Below are 16,228 nucleotides of genomic sequence, written 5' to 3'. Positions count from 1 at the left end.
GGGCAGCAGTGGGGGGGGGGGAGAGGGTCCTCTCGGTCTCTCCCGCCCGGGGGCCGCCCCCTCCTCTCCTTCTCTCTCTCTCTCTGCCGCCCGGCCTCGGGGAGCGGGGGGAGAGGGTCGAGCTCCCTTCCTCCGCCCGCCTTTTTCGCGGCCCGCAGAGGGGAAGGAGGGCCGCCGGGCGAGGACCGCCGCTTGTTATTGTCAATACTGGAACGGAGAAAGCAGGGGGCCTAAAGATGGCGGCACATCCGGCCGCTCGGCATGCCGGGAGGCCGCCCGTCCGGAAGCGCCGCCGGCAGGCTGGCCAAAGACGCCGCGGCGCCTCTCGCGACGCGCTCGGGGTGGGGGGAGGGAGGAAGCCGGCGGGGAGCCGCGGGACACCGGGGTCCGGCTCGTCGCCCCTTCCCTTTTTCCCGCCCTCCGGCCCGCCCCGGCCTCCCTCCCCCGCCTCACCCCGCTCCCTGGCGCCCGCTTCCCCTCTGCCCTCTGCCCTACCGGAAGTGATTGTGTCGCCGGGCGGCTGCTGGAGCGGCGGGTGCCTGGAGCGCCCGGCCATGGCACGCCGCGCTCGCGGGCCGACGGGCTGGCTCGGCCGGCCGCCTGGAGCGCTCCTGACGCCGAGGGGGAGCCGGGCGGACGCGTTCTCGCTCGGCGGGGCGACCCGGAGGCCCTCGCCGGCTCCCGTAGCGGCGCCTCCTCGGCTTCCTTTCCCTCGGCGTAGTCCAGATGCCGGGGAGAGAGGGGGGGCTAACCCCTCGGGATTGAGCCTCGTCGGCTTCCTTAGTTGGGGGGGCCTCCCACGTGACGAAAAGCGGAAGCGGGGTGGGAGAGCGGCCGGCGGGGCCACCCCTCCTTTTCTTCCTTCCTTCCTTCCTTCGCGGCGGGGTTGAAGAGGCGGGCCCGTCCCCCCTTTTCTTCCCCAACCAGGAAGAAAGTGAAGAAACGGGCAGGGGAAGGCTTTGGTCCCCGCCTCCCGGCTCTCGTGGGTTTGCCCGTCGGGGTCGCGCTTGCCTGTCTTCTTCCTCCCTCCCTCCCTCCCTTCCTTCGCCCGGGGCCGGCTCCTGGCTCTGCCTTTCGGAAGCGAGGAGGAAGGGGCGGGCGGTGAGGTCGGCGGCCGGGCCGAGAGGCTGCCGCAACTGGATGCTTTCCCCTCCCCATTTCCAGCTCGTTTGAAACTCAACGCCTTGAGCAAACTCCATTTGCAGGAACAGGAAACAACAGCAATAAAAATAATAACAACACTAATAATAAATAATAATTAATAATAGATGGGTTCTTGGTGCCAGGATTTATGCTCGATTCCTGATTTGTGCGTTGTGCAGGGTTTAAAATTCACACCTAAAATGCATCTCTGGATACTTCCTGGTTTTTTTTTTTTAAGGGCAGTTTAATATCAATGACCTAATTTTTAGGGTTTTTGAAGAATGGTCTTTTTGACTATTCTTTCATCTCATGTTTGCAAAAATATGATGGCTTCAATTTTCACAAACTGACATCAGTTTCCAGATACTTTTTGTTCTTTAATTCCAGATACTTTAATTCCAGATTCTTCAAGAGACTTTTTGTTCTTTAATTTTTTTAATAAGGTGAATGATTAACTTGCCTTTTCTTGGTGTTCTGTCTGCTCACTAGAGCAGAAATGGGTATAAATTAAAAAGTCTCCACTTTTCAAGTTATTCTGTATACTGAAGTACTCTCTGTATTTCATGTTCTCTATATCGTAAAAGGATAAGTATTTTGATTTCAGTTTTTCTTATTTTTTTTCTAATTTTATCTTATTTATTTTTTTAATATACTAGCTGGTATATTTTCATCTGTGTTGGCTTTGAAGTTTCTGGAACCTGTGTATCCAAAGCGTTACTTTAAAAATAAAAATTTCAGATTCAACTTTGAATATTTTTTATTCATATTACTGACATCCATCAAAGTAAGAAAGGTGAGATATAGATAAATCAGATTCTAAAGTTAACCAACTTTGCCTCTTCTACTAACCTAGTGAGATGGGAAATAAAGGCCTTTATGGCTGATTCCAGGGCTAAAGCCATTAACTCCTGTCCCTAGATAACCAGGTCCCAACCTATTTAGACATGAAAACTTGGAGATTGGAAGCAACTAGTACCATAGATATCAATTAAAATAGCAGTGCATTAAGCCACGGTTTAACCAAAGATCCCAGAATAAACATGCTGGCTGGGGAATTCTGGCAGCTGAAGTCCACATATCTTGGAGTTGCTAAGGTCATTGACCGAATAAATACATTTCAAGAAATTGCTAAGACTGAGAAACACTGATAATAAAAGCTGCAGGTGGGCCTATATTCCAGTTGACATATTGGATGCACTTTGCATTGGATGCCCCTAAAAAGGAACATTGGGATCAAGTCAAAAAGCAGGATCGGCCTATAAATCACAGGGACATGCTGGGAATATTGAAGTCTGATATACAGATAGTCCTTGGTTACGATCACAAGAGAGCCCCCAATATTTGTTGCTAAGCGAGACATTTGTTAAATGCGTTTTGCCCCATTTTACGACCTTTCTTGCCACAGTTGTTAAGTGAATCACTGCAGCTGTGAAGTTAGTAACAGGGTCGTTAAATGAATCTGGCTTCCCCATTGACCTGGCTTGTCAGAAGGTCGAAAAATGGATCACATTAATGTGGAATTCGTAAGAGTCCTTTCGTTTTCCACAAGAACATGGCTCCGGGACACTGAAAACGTCATAAATATGAACCAGTTGCCAAGTGTCTTGAATTTTGATCGCTTGACCATGGGCATGCTGCAATGGCTGTGTGAAAAACGGTCCTAAGTCATTTTTTTCAGCGCCGCTGTCACTTTCAATGGTCACTAAGCGAACTGTCGTAAATCGAGGACGACCTGTATTTATTTCTCCGGGTTTTTTGTTTTTGTTTTTTTAATCGTAGCGGTCCCTTTAAGGCAGAGCCAGGCAGCCTAGGCCTCGCTCGACGCGTCTCCATGGTAACGGCCGTTCCTGCTCCGAGCGCCCGCTCACCCCCTTCCGTGGCGCGCAGCCTGCCGGGAGCGGTAGTTTTCGAGGGAAGCCGGGCTCACCCTTCGGGAGCTGGGGCGCTGCCTTCTTCGCTCCTCGACGCCCGCGCGGTTTGCGACGGCCGTAAAGCGTCCCCCCTCCGCCCCGCGTTCCCTTTCCGGCGAGGGCAGACGAGAAGGAAGGGCCGGAGAGGCCTTGCGTGAGCGTGCCAGGAGGGACGACGCGGGAGCCCGGGGTGCCCGTCCCCACCCGCCCCAGCCCTCGCTCCGCCCGGCCTCGCGGGGAGCAGCGCCCGTCAGCCCAGGATGTTCAAGAAGTGAGTGGCGAGGGCCGCGGGGGAGCCCCGCCACGGGGGAGCAGGGCCGGGACGCGGCGTGGGGGTGGATGGGGGGGGGCTTGGAAGGGTGGGTGGGGGGACTACAACTCCCATCATCGAGGCCTGCCGGGCTGGGAGGAGAGGGGTAGGCCCGATCCCCTTCGAGGTCGCGTTGGATGCTGCGATGACTGCGTCTAATAGGCGGCCTGGGATCCTCCTCATCGGGGATCGGGGGGGGGGCAGGGATGGCAAAGCCAGGCGAGACCCTCTGCCCGATTGTGCGGGCCAAGCATCGCCACAGGGCGGGGAGGGACCCTAGAGGTCGTCTAGTCCCCGCCCCGCCCCGCCCCGCCCAAAACAACCCTCCCACCCGCTACCGTTAAAATCCATCCTCAGATTCATCCTGAGATACAATATCGGTGCAGTCCAAATAGGACTAGGATCATAAGGTTGGAAGGGACCTTGGAGGTCATCTAGGCCAACCCCCCTTGCCCCAAGCACCCCCACTCTCATCAGATTTCATCCTAACTCTCAGATTCATCCTGAGATACAATATCAATGCAACCAGACTTAGAAGTAGGATGACAGGGCTGGAAGGGACCTTAGAGGTCATCTAAGCCAACCCCCTTGCCCAAAGCACCTCCCCCCACTATCAGTAAATTTCACCCTAACTCAAGATTCATCCTGAGATACAATATCTGTGCAATCCAAATAGGACGAGGATCATAAGGTTGGAAGGGATCTTGGAGGTCATCTAGGCCAACCCCCTTGCCCCAAGCACCCCCACTCTCATCAGATTTCATCCTAACTCTCAGATTCATCCTGAGATACAATATCAATGCAGTCAGACTTAGAAGTAGGATGACAGGGCTGGAAGGGACCTTAGAGGTCATCTAAGCCAACCCCCTTGCCCAAAGCACCCCCACACAGTCAGTAAATTTCACCCTAACTCAAGATTCATCCTGAAATACAATATCAATGCAATCAGACTAGAAGTAGGATGACAGAAGTAGGAAGGGGCCTTGGAGGTCATCTAGACCAACCCCCTTGCCTAATATATCCCCCCCATCACTAAATTTCACCCTAACTCGGATTCATTCTGAGATACAATATCAATGCAATCAGACTTAGAAGTAGGATGACAGGGCTGGAAGGGACCTTAGAGGTCATCTAAGCCAACCCCCCTTGCCCAAAGCACCCCCCCACACTATCAGTAAATTTCACCCTAACTCAAGATTCATCCTGAGATACAATATCAATGCAATCAGACTTAGAAGTAGGATGACAGGGCTGGAAGGGACCTTGGAGGTCATCTAGGCCAACCCCCTTGCCCCAAGCACCCCCACTCTCATCAGATTTCATCCTAACTCTCAGATTCATCCTGAGATACAATATCAATGCAATCAGACTTAGAAGTAGGATGACAGGGCTGGAAGGGACCTTGGAGGTCATCCAGACCAACCCCCTTGCCCAATATATCCCCCCATCACTAAATTTCACCCTAACTCGGATTCATCCTGAGATACAATATCAATGCAATCAGACTTAGAAGTAGGATGACAGGGCTGGAAGGGACCTTAGAGGTCATCTAAGCCAACCCCCCTTGCCCAAAGCACCCCCCCACACTATCAGTAAATTTCACCCTAACTCAAGATTCATCCTGAGATACAATATCAATGCAATCAGACTAGAAGTAGGATGACAAGGCTGGAAGGGGCCTTGGAGGTCATCTAGGCCAACCCCCTTGCCCAAAGCACCCCCACTCTCATCAAATTTCATCCTCACTCTCAGATTCATCCTGAGATACAATATCTGTGCAACCAAAATAGAACTAGGATCATAAGGCTGGAAGGGACCTTGAAGGTCTTCTACTCCAGCCCCCTTGCCCAAGGCAGGAGTCTTTATACCATCCTGGGGAAATGATTGTCCGATCTCTTCTTAAAAACCTCCAGTGTTGGAGCATCTACAATTTCAGGATGCAAACTATTCCACTGATTAATTGTTCTTACTGTCAGGAAATTCTTCCTTAGTTTCTGATCGGGTCTCCCTTTGACAGGTTTCCACCCATTGCTTCTTGTTCTTGCAGGTGCTTTGGAGAACAAAGTAAACCCTCTTTTCTGTGACAGCCCTTCAAGTATTGATATATTAATATATTAATTTTTTACATCATCCGACTTCTTGGCTGGTGCAGGTCCTAGAAGCTGGTTGAAGGGCGGGGTGGTGGTGCCCACATTCATACAGGAAATAAACTCTGTATCCCTTTCATTGGCAATGCTTCTGACTGTTTTCTACCCTTCTAGGGTAGTTTACAGTTTACATAGTTTACAGAACTATGTTGGGGATGTTGGAGACTATAGTGTTACTAATCTTGGAGAGATCCAACATACCTTATTTTAATCTGTTTATTTGTAAAAGTTATACACCGCCCATCTTTGCCTAAAGGTGACTCTAGGCAATTACAACCAATTAAACACAAGCTAAAATATTTAAAACAATGCAAATGGACTGTGATTATAAATATTAATAATATACATTAATATTAATAAATATGGCCTTTGAGATGAAATCCTGAACATATTATCTGAAGTAAAATGTGAGGAAACATAGAACTTTTGTGTATGTTTCTTGGTTTTATTTATTTTTTAAATGCTTTCAAATAAATCCCTGTTGCTTCCTGATCTGGACTAGTCACTGCAGTTTTGTTGGGCAAAGAAATACATGCATCACCGCATTGTAAGTGGATGAAGAAGTAACATTATATAATTTGTTTGTCAGATTTGATGAAAAAGAGAATGTATCGAACTGCATCCAGTTGAAAACATCGGTTATTAAAGGCATTAAGAACCAACTGATAGATCAATTCCCGGGTATTGAACCATGGCTAAACCAAATTATGCCAAAGAAAGACCCCGTTAAGATAGTACGATGGTGAGTTCTTCCTCTTTGTATTGTTAATTTTTAGGTGTGAGAAATAGGCTGCCGGATTGAAATTGTACTGGTCAAAGTGAAAACAAAGGCTGGAATGTTTACAAGATATTTTCCGAATTGGAGGCTACCAGGATAGTCATGTTTCATGGAAACATTCACCGTGCAAAAGTTATTTTGTTCCTTATTTTATTCATTACATTTTTATTCTGCCGTTTTCCTCTGTAAGGTGACTCTGGGCGGCTTTACAGATTATTCAGCACGCAATTTGAAAAACGTAAACTTTTCTCTTTCATGAATATTCTAAATGGTATTTGAAAGGCTTCTCTTTATTTAAAAAAAAGTCACCCGTGTTAATTTTGTACGTTTCAGTCATGAACATATAGAAATTCTCACAGTAAATGGCGAACTGCTGTTCTTCAGACAAAGGGATGGACCCTTTTATCCCACACTGAGGTTACTACACAAATGTAAGTATTTTGGAGGAAAGATGGTCATGGGTTCGAGAGAAATCAAAGGATTGACAACTTTGAGACTTTTAAATTGGTATGCTGAAAAGAAATTCGCAGGTGTTTTAAGTCGGAAAGCAGAACTGGACAGCCTGTGTAGTACAGAAAGTGCACAATATGTTTGCACGTTCTTTGCAGGCTTTTCTTTCGTTCTCTCTCTGCAGTTTACCTCTTTCCATTGTGCAATCTTGACATTTTTTCCTATTTCAACCTGAATTGCCTGATTTTTTTTTTATGCTCTTCTGCCTATGACCTTTCCTTCCTTATTTTCGGTTCATTCCATTCTGAATTTGCGTGCTTTATCTTTTGTTTCCCTCCCTCCGAATTTTATTAACCCCTTTTCCAGTTTTTTTCCTCTCAAATGCAGTGGCGTACGTGTGTATGCATGTGAAAACTTTCTGATTTAGAAGAGCAGGATTCACTTGGAGACTTTTTGTGTGTGTGTGTGTGTGTGCTGCTGGTCTATTCCTGTTTCCTTTTCTTTGGCTCTTTTATTCTGTTGTTAAATAAGCTCATTCCTTGCGTTTGGTACACACACAGGACCGGTAAATTATCTGTCTTTCTGCGCCACTGTAATAAAATTAAGACATTCAAAATCGGCAACTACCATTGGAGCAAAATGGAAAGATTTTAAACTGAGCAAAAAAAAAGTATAATTCTCTCCCCCTCCCCTACAGTTTAAGACCAAGGCATTCTGAATCTCTCTTAATTCCATTCCAAATTTTAAACCATTGTTTATGATGTTCTGTCTGACAGGCTTAAGAGGGAGGCCTTTTAGTATGAATTTCTCCGGGGTAACATTCAGCTAGGAATTCTTTTCCTGGAATTATTCTCCTTCGTTTCAAAACGGGCTGTTCTTTTTGAGTGGATGGATTGAGAAGGGGAGGGCAAGGCCTGCCTTTGGGCAGCTGGATTTATTAATCCAGTTATTCCCCAAACTCTTTGGGGGGGGAAAAAGAATCAAACTGAAAAGCTTATAGCTAGATTTGGATTACTTCAGGATGTGCTGGTTATTTTTTAAAGTGGATTAAGTATCTCCCTAACAGCATCATTCGGAAGGAAGCTTTGTAACGTCGTGTTTTGAAAGCCGGTGAGAAAGATTAGAGAAGTGTATGAGGGATTTATTTTTTCTTTTTCCACTTCATATCTCTGGGAAGGAGCTTCCTGCTTGCGTCAGCTAAAGAAACAATGTTTTAGATGTTCTGGTTGCTGTTTTATCTCCTCTAGTTAACCTTTTTCCACTCCGCAGATCCATTCATTCTACCACATCAACAAGTTGATAAAGGAGCCATTAAATTTGTACTTAGTGGAGCAAATATAATGTGTCCTGGCCTCACATCTCCAGGAGCAAAGCTTTATCCTGCTGCTGCTGATACAATTGTGGTATCCTTGGACAGGCATCGTCTGTGGGTTGCAATTGCTTTCTCAGAACACAATAGAACTTAAAAGTAGCTGGGATCATTAATTATCAACCTGGAAATAAGGAATCAAAAAACTTAGCAGAGTCTTCTTAACTATTGCTAAAATGTGCAGTTGTGTTTAAAATAATCTGAAGGGCTTTGACTTCAAGGAGACATTTGGAAACTTCGACTTTGTGGTTGCTGGATCTCTCTGAATTCACTGAGAATTATGAATATAAATTGGTTTATCATAACATAGGCATACTGGTCACAAGGGTTTGTGACCTTTTTTGCAGCAGTCTGCTTTGTCTTTCAACAATTCCTTAGCTTCGCTGAATAGTTAAAGAGTGTATTGTTCAATTTGGTGATCGCTTTTTCAGAATAGGTAATTGCTCATTAGTTGACAACGGTGGATTAATACTGTGATGCCCAAACTAAGTAGTTATGGGGGGGAGCAGTTACAGCTCTCGCTGATCAGCTATCCTAAAGGCCAATAAACACGTGTTACATATGTGAGAAGTCTCTTAATTCACGGACTCTCATTCAGATATTTTATTAAGCAAAAAAACTCAAAACATATCTTATGTGTTAAGCACTAATATGGCACGTTTGGAGTTTTTTTGTTTAATGAAAATACCCAAATGAATAAAATGTGATTTCTTTAGCCTGCTATACTTTAATTTTTAAGGCTGTTTCTTCCCGTTTGAAGCTTACTTACCGCTGTTGTCATGATTTTAAATTACTACCTACAAGATATTATCCTTAGCAGACCGTTACAGGCAATAATGGCAGAAGGAAAACAGCATGCACTATGTGTCGGAGTCATGAAGATGGCAGCAGATGATATGTGAGTCTTACTTTTGAAAAGAAAATCCTATTCTTCTCCAACTTTGTTCTCCTAGGACCTAGAAGATCCAATAATTAGCAGTCAATACTGCAAGACTTCTTTTAAACCGAGTCTGCCCCTTTTTGCAGACGGCGTGTTTTCCAAACAGTTCAAATGGGGTAACAAGTAAGGGTCTATAAGTCCAGGTTGGCCTGCAGTCCAGAAAAAAAAAGTTATTGTTATAAGGACCGGCCCTAGTAGATGTATTTTTATTCCAACTTCCTTCTTAAGAACATATTTAATCCCCCCGATAATTTCTTGAACTTGGGGCCCAGTGACCTTGAGAGGTGTGTAGACTTGATGCTTGTTGATCCTTTCTCCTGCCTTTGTGAACTCTTAATAAAACGCAAGAGATAAGGCAGGGGTCTTCAAACTTGGCCCTTTTATGATTTGTGGACTTCAACTCCAAGAATTCCTCGCTGGCTGAGGAATTCTGGGGGTTGAAGTCCACAAGTCATAAAAGGGCCAAGTTTGAAGACCCCCAAGATAAGGCATGGCTAGAGGCCATTATTAAACCTTTTCTCTTTTTCTACTTGCACATATATTTTTTAAAAGGCTGAACCTAAGTCTAGGATTTTTCTAACTTCAAGATCAATAGGTTTTCAGCTGCTTGCTTATAAATACATCCGATTTGGGAGGTAGCTTCTGCCCATTTACATTTTAAGAACCTTTTTATCCAGAGCGGGGAAAAACTGTTCTTTCCTTGTCTTCTCCACCTCTCCAGAGAGAAAGTCAACAAAGGGATCGGCATTGAAAATATTCACTATTTAAATGACGGCCTCTGGCATATGAAGACCTACAAGTGAAATCAGCGGGAAGTATGCGGTATGCTTCTTGCCAGCGTGGACTACTCTGTAATTCTGTTTTTAAATGTGTACCTGAATGTACAAATTTATTTTGTTCTGTGGCTATGCTAAATAAATCCAAGTGAATGCTGAAGTCCTGTTGGCTTTCTTCAAATAAATACGTTTCGGATGATTTTTAGAAGAAAGCAAAAGGCGAGGCGGCTTTCGCGATTGGAAGCCGAGAAGGGAAGCCAAGATTTAGGATAAAAAGCTGCCCCTTCCCTTTCTCTGGGGGGGGGCAAGCGGTGTGCAGCGCTGTGCTAAAGAAGACTCAGGACGCCCCCCAATTGGAAAAATAGATTTAATTTATAGTAGATTGATCTTGATTTTTAAATATGTACATAACCCGCTATGCAGTTGTCAACAAAAGAAATCTTCGAAGTGGTTTCCCCCCCCCCCTCCATCCTCCAGGTGACATTCACAGGTGTATAAAAGGGCTTGTCGGTTTTAAAAAGGGGACCCCCCCTCCCTCCCCCTTTGCAAAGATTACAAAACCAGATTGTGCCAAAAAAGAGAGAGAGAGAGAGAGAACTAACACAGAAACTAGTAAAATGCAAATTTGGAACTGTCCTGAATACATGCTGCTTGCCGAGGGACAGTACATGTGTGTGGTGGGTTTCCGCTTTCATGCTGCCCTCTTTCAGTCATTATCGGAGTCTGGGGGAGGGAGGAAGGCTAAGGCATCGCTGAAAGTGTGGCCGTATGCTCTGAGCCTGTAGACACCGTACATCATGACGTGCATGTGGTTCGGCGACAGGCCACTGAACGTGATGGCCATATCCGAACAGCAGCCTTCCACCACTTCCTGGGGGTGGTTAGCCATGGCCTCCTTGATAAGAGTGCCCACCGACTTGGTGTTGAAGATGTCCTTCTTCTCAGAGTCTTCCGCGTTCTCGGCCTGCACCCCGCCGTACTTTAAGCACAAGGCTAACTGTTTATCTTCGGAAAGCTTCCAAATCACGCCCCCGTGCTCAGGGCACTTATCCGGATCCTGAAAAATCCTGTAGAGCCGCCGCAAGGACTCCACGCTCAAGACGATCCCGCCCGCCCCGTTCACGTACTGTAGATCCCCCGAGGATTGGGTCTGGCCTGTGTAGAACGGCTGGGCGGCGTCCTGCTTCAACAAGAAGTACTTGAGGTTTTCGATAACGGCAAAGGTGCTGGGGTAGGCGAGGAAAAACCAGTTGTAGCCGTCTCGGTAATTCTCGTAGGCGTAGGCGTAGGCCTTGCGCATCATCGTCCACGTGTCATCGGTGTTCAGCACGATGGAGTCGAAGACTTTGACGTTCTCGGAGCTGTAGAACTCGGCCCCGTCGCAGTGTTTGCTCCAGGTTTCTTTCACCGCGGCCCAGTGTCCCAGGTCCTTGGGTTTGACCAGGATGATGCAGTAGACGCGGAGGCTCTGGGTCAGTTCCAGGCGCTTCTCTTCCGAGAGACTGAGGATGTCCTCTTTCCTGGGCGCTTGGAGGTGTCGGTGCTCATGAGATTTCGTGGTGTGACCCGTTTTAATATGTCCCAGAAGGGTCACCAAGGCGCAACAAATCCCTCCGAGAACCATGCCCTTGATGAAGGAGCCGCTTTCGGAAATCATGATTCCTGGACATTTTATGGAGCAGGAAAAATAGCAGGTTGTTAAATGAAGATTTCAACCAATTGCTCACCTGAGTGCATAAACGATTGAACTCAACATTTTTGTGGTCAAGCGAGACAGTTCATTTCGCCACTCCCATTTTATGACTTTGCTTGCCACGGTTAAGTGAATCACTGCAGTAAAGTTACTAACACCGCCGTAAAGTGAATCTGGATTTCCCATTGACTTTGGCTTGTCGGATCGCAAATGGCGATCACGTGACCCTGGGGACACTGCGACCGTCATAAATACGAGTCAGTTGCCAAGCGACTGAATTTCGACCACGCGACCGTGGCAGATGCTGCCACGGTCGTTAAGTGGGAAGAACAGCTGTAAGCCACTTTTTCCAGTGCCGCTGTAACTTCAAACAATCACTAAACAAACTTGTAAGGTGAGGGCTACCCGTATAGTTTCTGCACACCACAAGTAGTGGTGTGAGTTCACACAGCGTGCTAAGCTACAGTTTTGTAAATCCCGGCCGAACATTTTGCAAACCCACTGAATTCATTTATAAATCATGGTTTAAGGGTAAGCTGGACTGTGCAAATACAGCCACGGCGGATTTACTAGTTAACAGATTACGGTTTATGGCAGTGAAGGATTTGCATCGCTCTTAAGGCAAAACTGAACAAACTAAACATTTCCTTGAATAATCTGAAATGCGCTGGGTGTGTAAAACACACTATGACTGTACAGTATTCACAAAACAAGCTCAGCCCAAAACAAACATGTATATCGGGTGTTAAACTGCTGGCCCACAGGCCAGATGGATCCTAGTGAAACCACACCCACCCCATTGCTGGCAAGAGTTTTATATGGGGTATTTTAGAGCAGGCTTTTTATTCAATATTTATTGTGATTTTTATTATTGCCTGTTCACCGCCCTGAGTCCCGTAAGGGAGATAGGGCGGTATATAAATTTAAATAATAAATAAATAAATAAATAAAGAAAGTAGAATGGGGGGTCCAGGAGTAAGTACGATGGATGTAAACAGGAGACATTTTCAATACAGAAGTCTGGTGGAGAAAAATAATTTTAAAAGGAGCTTGGGAGACCACAACTCTTCAAACATACTTTTAGCCACTCTCTCTAATACATCCACAAGAAATATGAAATCATTTCTGTTTCCAGTAAGCCAAAGTTGTTATATAGTCTAAAAACAGCAAACGGTAGTTGGCTAACTTATAAACAAGCAGCCCTTTTGTAAAATTATGGTTTTAGAGTGGCTTATTTTATCAAAGTCCTGAAAACCAGGCTTGTCTCAGAAAGTATATCTGCCACCGATAAGGCAAAAGGGAATTTAGACTGCTATCAGCTAGTAAGCCACAGTCAATATTGGCAACTTCAAAAAGTGTGAACTTCAACTCCCAGAATTCCCTAGCCAGCAATGTTGAAGTTGGCACATCTTAGAGTTGCTAAGGTTGAGAAACATTGCAATAGGTCAGGGGTCTTCAAGCTTGGCCCTTTTATGACTTGTGGACTTCAACTCCCAGAATTCCTCAGCCAGGCACGCTGGCTGAGGAATTCTGGGAGTTGAAGTCCACAAGTCATAAAAGGGCCAAACTTGAAGACCCCTGCAGTAGGTGGTAGGTTGGGTTCCTTTTTTGCATTCTTAATAATAATAATCATAATGTAAAATCAGTCTCTGATTAAAGGCCTGGAAAATTTTGAAAACTGGAAAATTTGAATTATTTTTGGAATCTGCACTCCCATCGCCTCCCTAATTTGGGAGTACAGGTAGTCCTCAATCACAACTGAGTCCCAAATTTCTGTTAAGTGAATTTTGCCCCCTTTTACGACCTGTTAAGCGATTTACTGCAGTTGATTAACTTAGTAACTCGGTTGTTCAGTGAATCTGGCTTCCCCAGTGACGTTGCCTGTCTGAAGGTTGATCCCAAGAACCCCGGGACACTGCAACGGTCGTAAGTATGAATCGGTTGCCAAGCATCTTTAGATTTGATCACGTGATCGTGGGGATGCTACAAAGGGTGAGAAATGGTCGTTAAGTCACATTTTTAATGCCGTTGTAACTCTGAACGGTCACTAGAAGAACTGTCGTAAGTAGAGGATGATCTGTAACACGTTTTCCAATCAGGGGCGCCAAAGAAAATAAATTACTTCTGGCTTCCTAGCTGGAAAGGGGGATACAGCCTTGGAGGCTGATCCCAGAATATTCCTTTAGGGCAGTGTTTCCCAACCTTAGGAACTTTTAAGATGCGTGGACTTCAACTCCCAGAATCCCCCAGCCAGCTGGAATTCTGGGAGTTGAAGTCCACGCATCTTAAAGTTCCTAAGGTTGGGAAACGCAGCTTTAGGGTATCCAGGCCTAGCTTTTCCTCCCGGATATAGACAACCACAGTAAGGAATCATAAAATCTCAAAAGGCTTTTGACCTGCCCTGCAGATGGGAACCGAAGTAGAGCCTCCATGTGCCAAGGCAGTCTCTCTGAACCCCAGAGGTGGCAGGGGGAAGCTCAGGGGAGACGGGGCTGCATGAACCGGCAGGGCTGGGGGAAGGGTCGGAGGCAAAGAGGCGCAGCAGCCCCCTCCCACCGCCCCAAATCCGGAGTCGAGCCACAAACACCGCCACCACTCACCTCCCTGCCAGCAAGAGAAATCCGGGTCTACTTCCGCTCTCTCCCGCTCTCTATGGCGGAACCTGCCTGTCCTCTGGCCACGCCTCCTCCCGCAAGGCGGGGCGGGGAGAGAGAGAAAGAGAGAGAGAGAGAAGCGTGGCGTCACACTCTGGCCACGCCTCCTGCTGGAGGGCGGAGCAGAGGAGGATGGAACGCGGCGTGTCCTCTGGCCACGCCTCCTCCGGGAAGGCGGGGCAGGGGAAGAGAGAGAGAGAGAGAGAGAGAGAGAGAGAGAGAGAGAAAAGCGTGGCGTCACACTCTGGCCACGCCTCCTGCTGGCGGGAGGGGCAGAGGAGGAAGGGACGCGACGTCTCCTCTGGCCACGCCTCTTCCGGGAAGGCGGGGCAGGGGAAGAGAGAGAGAGAGAGAGAAGCGTGGCGTCACTCTGGCCACGCCTCCTGCTGGCGGGCGGGGCAGAGGAGGATAGAACGCGGCGTCTCCTCTGGCCACGCCTCCTCCGGGAAGGCGGGGCAGGGGAAGAGAGCGAGAGAGAGAGAGAGAGAGAGAGATAGAGAAGCGTGGCGTCACACTCTGGCCACGCCTCCTGCTGGCGGGCGGGACAGAAGAGGAAGGGACGCGGCGTTCCCCCTGGCCACGCCTCCTCCCCGAGGGCGGGGCAGGGGAGAGGAGGGAGGCGGGGCTGAGCGCAGCCAGTCTCTCCTTGCTAACGAATCGTTTCGGGCCGAAAGTTTTCGAGAACAAAACCTTGCCTGGTTTGGGGGTCCTTCTAAATCTATTCTAAGGAGGGTCGGTCGAGATTTGCAGGCTGCAGGCCTTGTGCTCTGTGTGTGTGTGTGTGTAGGGATGATGGGTGTTGTAGTCCGGCACAACTGGAGGATTTGGAGGAGGCTGTCCTGAGTTTTTACAGAAGAGAAAGAAGAATGAATGGAAGGAAGGAAGGAAAGAAAGAAGAAATGACAGGTTGCCATCTTGTGGCCAAAAGGAAAGAAGTGGAAGATTACGGCTTATTTATTTATTTATTTATTGGTGTTGAATCTGTTCTTCCAAAGAATGGTGGTCCTTCCTTCCTTCCTTCCTTCCTTTCTCCCTCCCTCCCTCCCTTCTTTCTTTCTTTCTTTTTCTTCCTTCCTTCTTATTTCTTTCTTTCTTTCTCTTCTACTCCTTTCTTTCTTTCTTTCTTCCTTTCTCCCTCCCTTCTTTCTTTCTTTCTTTCTTTTTCTTCTACTTCTCCTTTCTTTCTTTCTTTCTTTCTTTCTTTCTTTCTTTCTTTCTTTCTTTCTTTCTTTCTTTCTTTCTTTCTTTCTTTCTTTCTTTCTTTCTTTCTTTCTTTTCTTCCTTCCNTCACTAGAAGAACTGTCGTAAGTAGAGGATGATCTGTAACACGTTTTCCAATCAGGGGCGCCAAAGAAAATAAATTACTTCTGGCTTCCTAGCTGGAAAGGGGGATACAGCCTTGGAGGCTGATCCCAGAATATTCCTTTAGGGCAGTGTTTCCCAACCTTAGGAACTTTTAAGATGCGTGGACTTCAACTCCCAGAATTCCCCAGCCAGCTGGAATTCTGGGAGTTGAAGTCCATGCATCTTAAAGTTCCTAAGGTTGGGAAACGCAGCTTTAGGGTATCCAGGCCTAGCTTTTCCTCCCGGATATGGACAACCACAGTAAGGAATCATAAAATCTCAAAAGGCTTTTGACCTGCCCTGCAGATGGGAACCGAAGTAGAGCCTCCATGTGCCAAGGCAGTCTCTCTGAACCCCAGAGGTGGCAGGGGGAAGCTCAGGGGAGACGGGGCTGCATGAACCGGCAGGGCTGGGGGAAGGGTCGGAGGCAAAGAGGCGCAGCAGCCCCCGCCCACCGCCCCAAATCCGGAGTCGAGCCACAAACGCCGCCACCACTCACCTCCCTGCCAGCAAGAGAAATCCGGGTCTACTTCCGGTCTCTCCCGCTCTCTATGGCGGAACCTGCCTGTCCTCTGGCCACGCCTCCTCCCGCAAGGCGGGGCGGGGAGAGAGAGAGAAAGAGAGAGAGAAGCGTGGCGTCACTCTGACCACGCCTCCTGCTGGCGGGCGGGGCAGAGGAGGATGGAACGCGGCGTCTCCTCTGGCCACGCCTCC

General features: G+C 47.3%; 2 protein-coding genes across 3 annotated transcripts; one reads left to right on the top strand and one right to left on the bottom strand.

Moving 5' to 3' along the window:
- Positions 1-3,266: 3,266 nt before the first annotated feature.
- Positions 3,267-9,983, top strand: MCTS1 (MCTS1 re-initiation and release factor). The gene is made up of 6 exons (XM_015831901.2): positions 3,267-3,324; positions 6,100-6,252; positions 6,622-6,719; positions 8,008-8,141; positions 8,938-9,005; positions 9,769-9,983. The coding sequence occupies exons 1-6, from the start codon at positions 3,314-3,316 to the stop codon at positions 9,848-9,850; spliced, it is 546 nt and encodes a 181-aa protein (XP_015687387.1). The 5' UTR covers positions 3,267-3,313; the 3' UTR covers positions 9,851-9,983.
- Positions 9,984-10,413: 430 nt separating this feature from the next.
- C1GALT1C1 (C1GALT1 specific chaperone 1) lies at positions 10,414-16,020 on the bottom strand. 2 transcript variants are annotated; one of them, XM_015831898.1, is made up of 2 exons: positions 16,014-16,020; positions 10,414-11,485 (listed from the first exon to the last, which is right to left on the bottom strand). In XM_015831898.1, the coding sequence occupies exon 2, from the start codon at positions 11,478-11,480 to the stop codon at positions 10,530-10,532; it is 951 nt and encodes a 316-aa protein (XP_015687384.1). In that variant the 5' UTR covers positions 11,481-11,485; positions 16,014-16,020; the 3' UTR covers positions 10,414-10,529. The 2 variants fall into 2 exon arrangements, with proteins under 2 accessions (XP_015687384.1, XP_015687385.1); XM_015831899.1 differs by lacking the exon at positions 16,014-16,020 and adding an exon at positions 14,117-14,154.
- Positions 16,021-16,228: the final 208 nt, after the last annotated feature.

This window comes from Protobothrops mucrosquamatus, unplaced genomic scaffold (genome assembly GCF_001527695.2).
Source record: "Protobothrops mucrosquamatus isolate PMUCROS unplaced genomic scaffold, P.Mucros_1.0 scaffold_286, whole genome shotgun sequence".
Taxonomy (NCBI): domain Eukaryota; kingdom Metazoa; phylum Chordata; class Lepidosauria; order Squamata; family Viperidae; genus Protobothrops; species Protobothrops mucrosquamatus.
This window is presented reverse-complemented; position numbering and strand designations above follow the sequence as displayed.

What these genes read in the sequence shown, in the direction of transcription:
- C1GALT1C1 (XM_015831898.1), bottom strand. Translation starts at nt 11,480, where the DNA reads ATGATTTCCGAAAGCGGCTCCTTCATCAAGGGCATGGTTCTCGGAGGG.
- MCTS1 (XM_015831901.2), top strand. An exon ending in CCCGTTAAGATAGTACGATG is followed by an intron (nt 6,253 to 6,621) that starts GTGAGTTCTTCC and finishes TGTACGTTTCAG; the next exon opens with TCATGAACATATAGAAATTC. An exon ending in CTGCTGCTGATACAATTGTG is followed by an intron (nt 8,142 to 8,937) that starts GTATCCTTGGAC and finishes AGACCGTTACAG; the next exon opens with GCAATAATGGCAGAAGGAAA.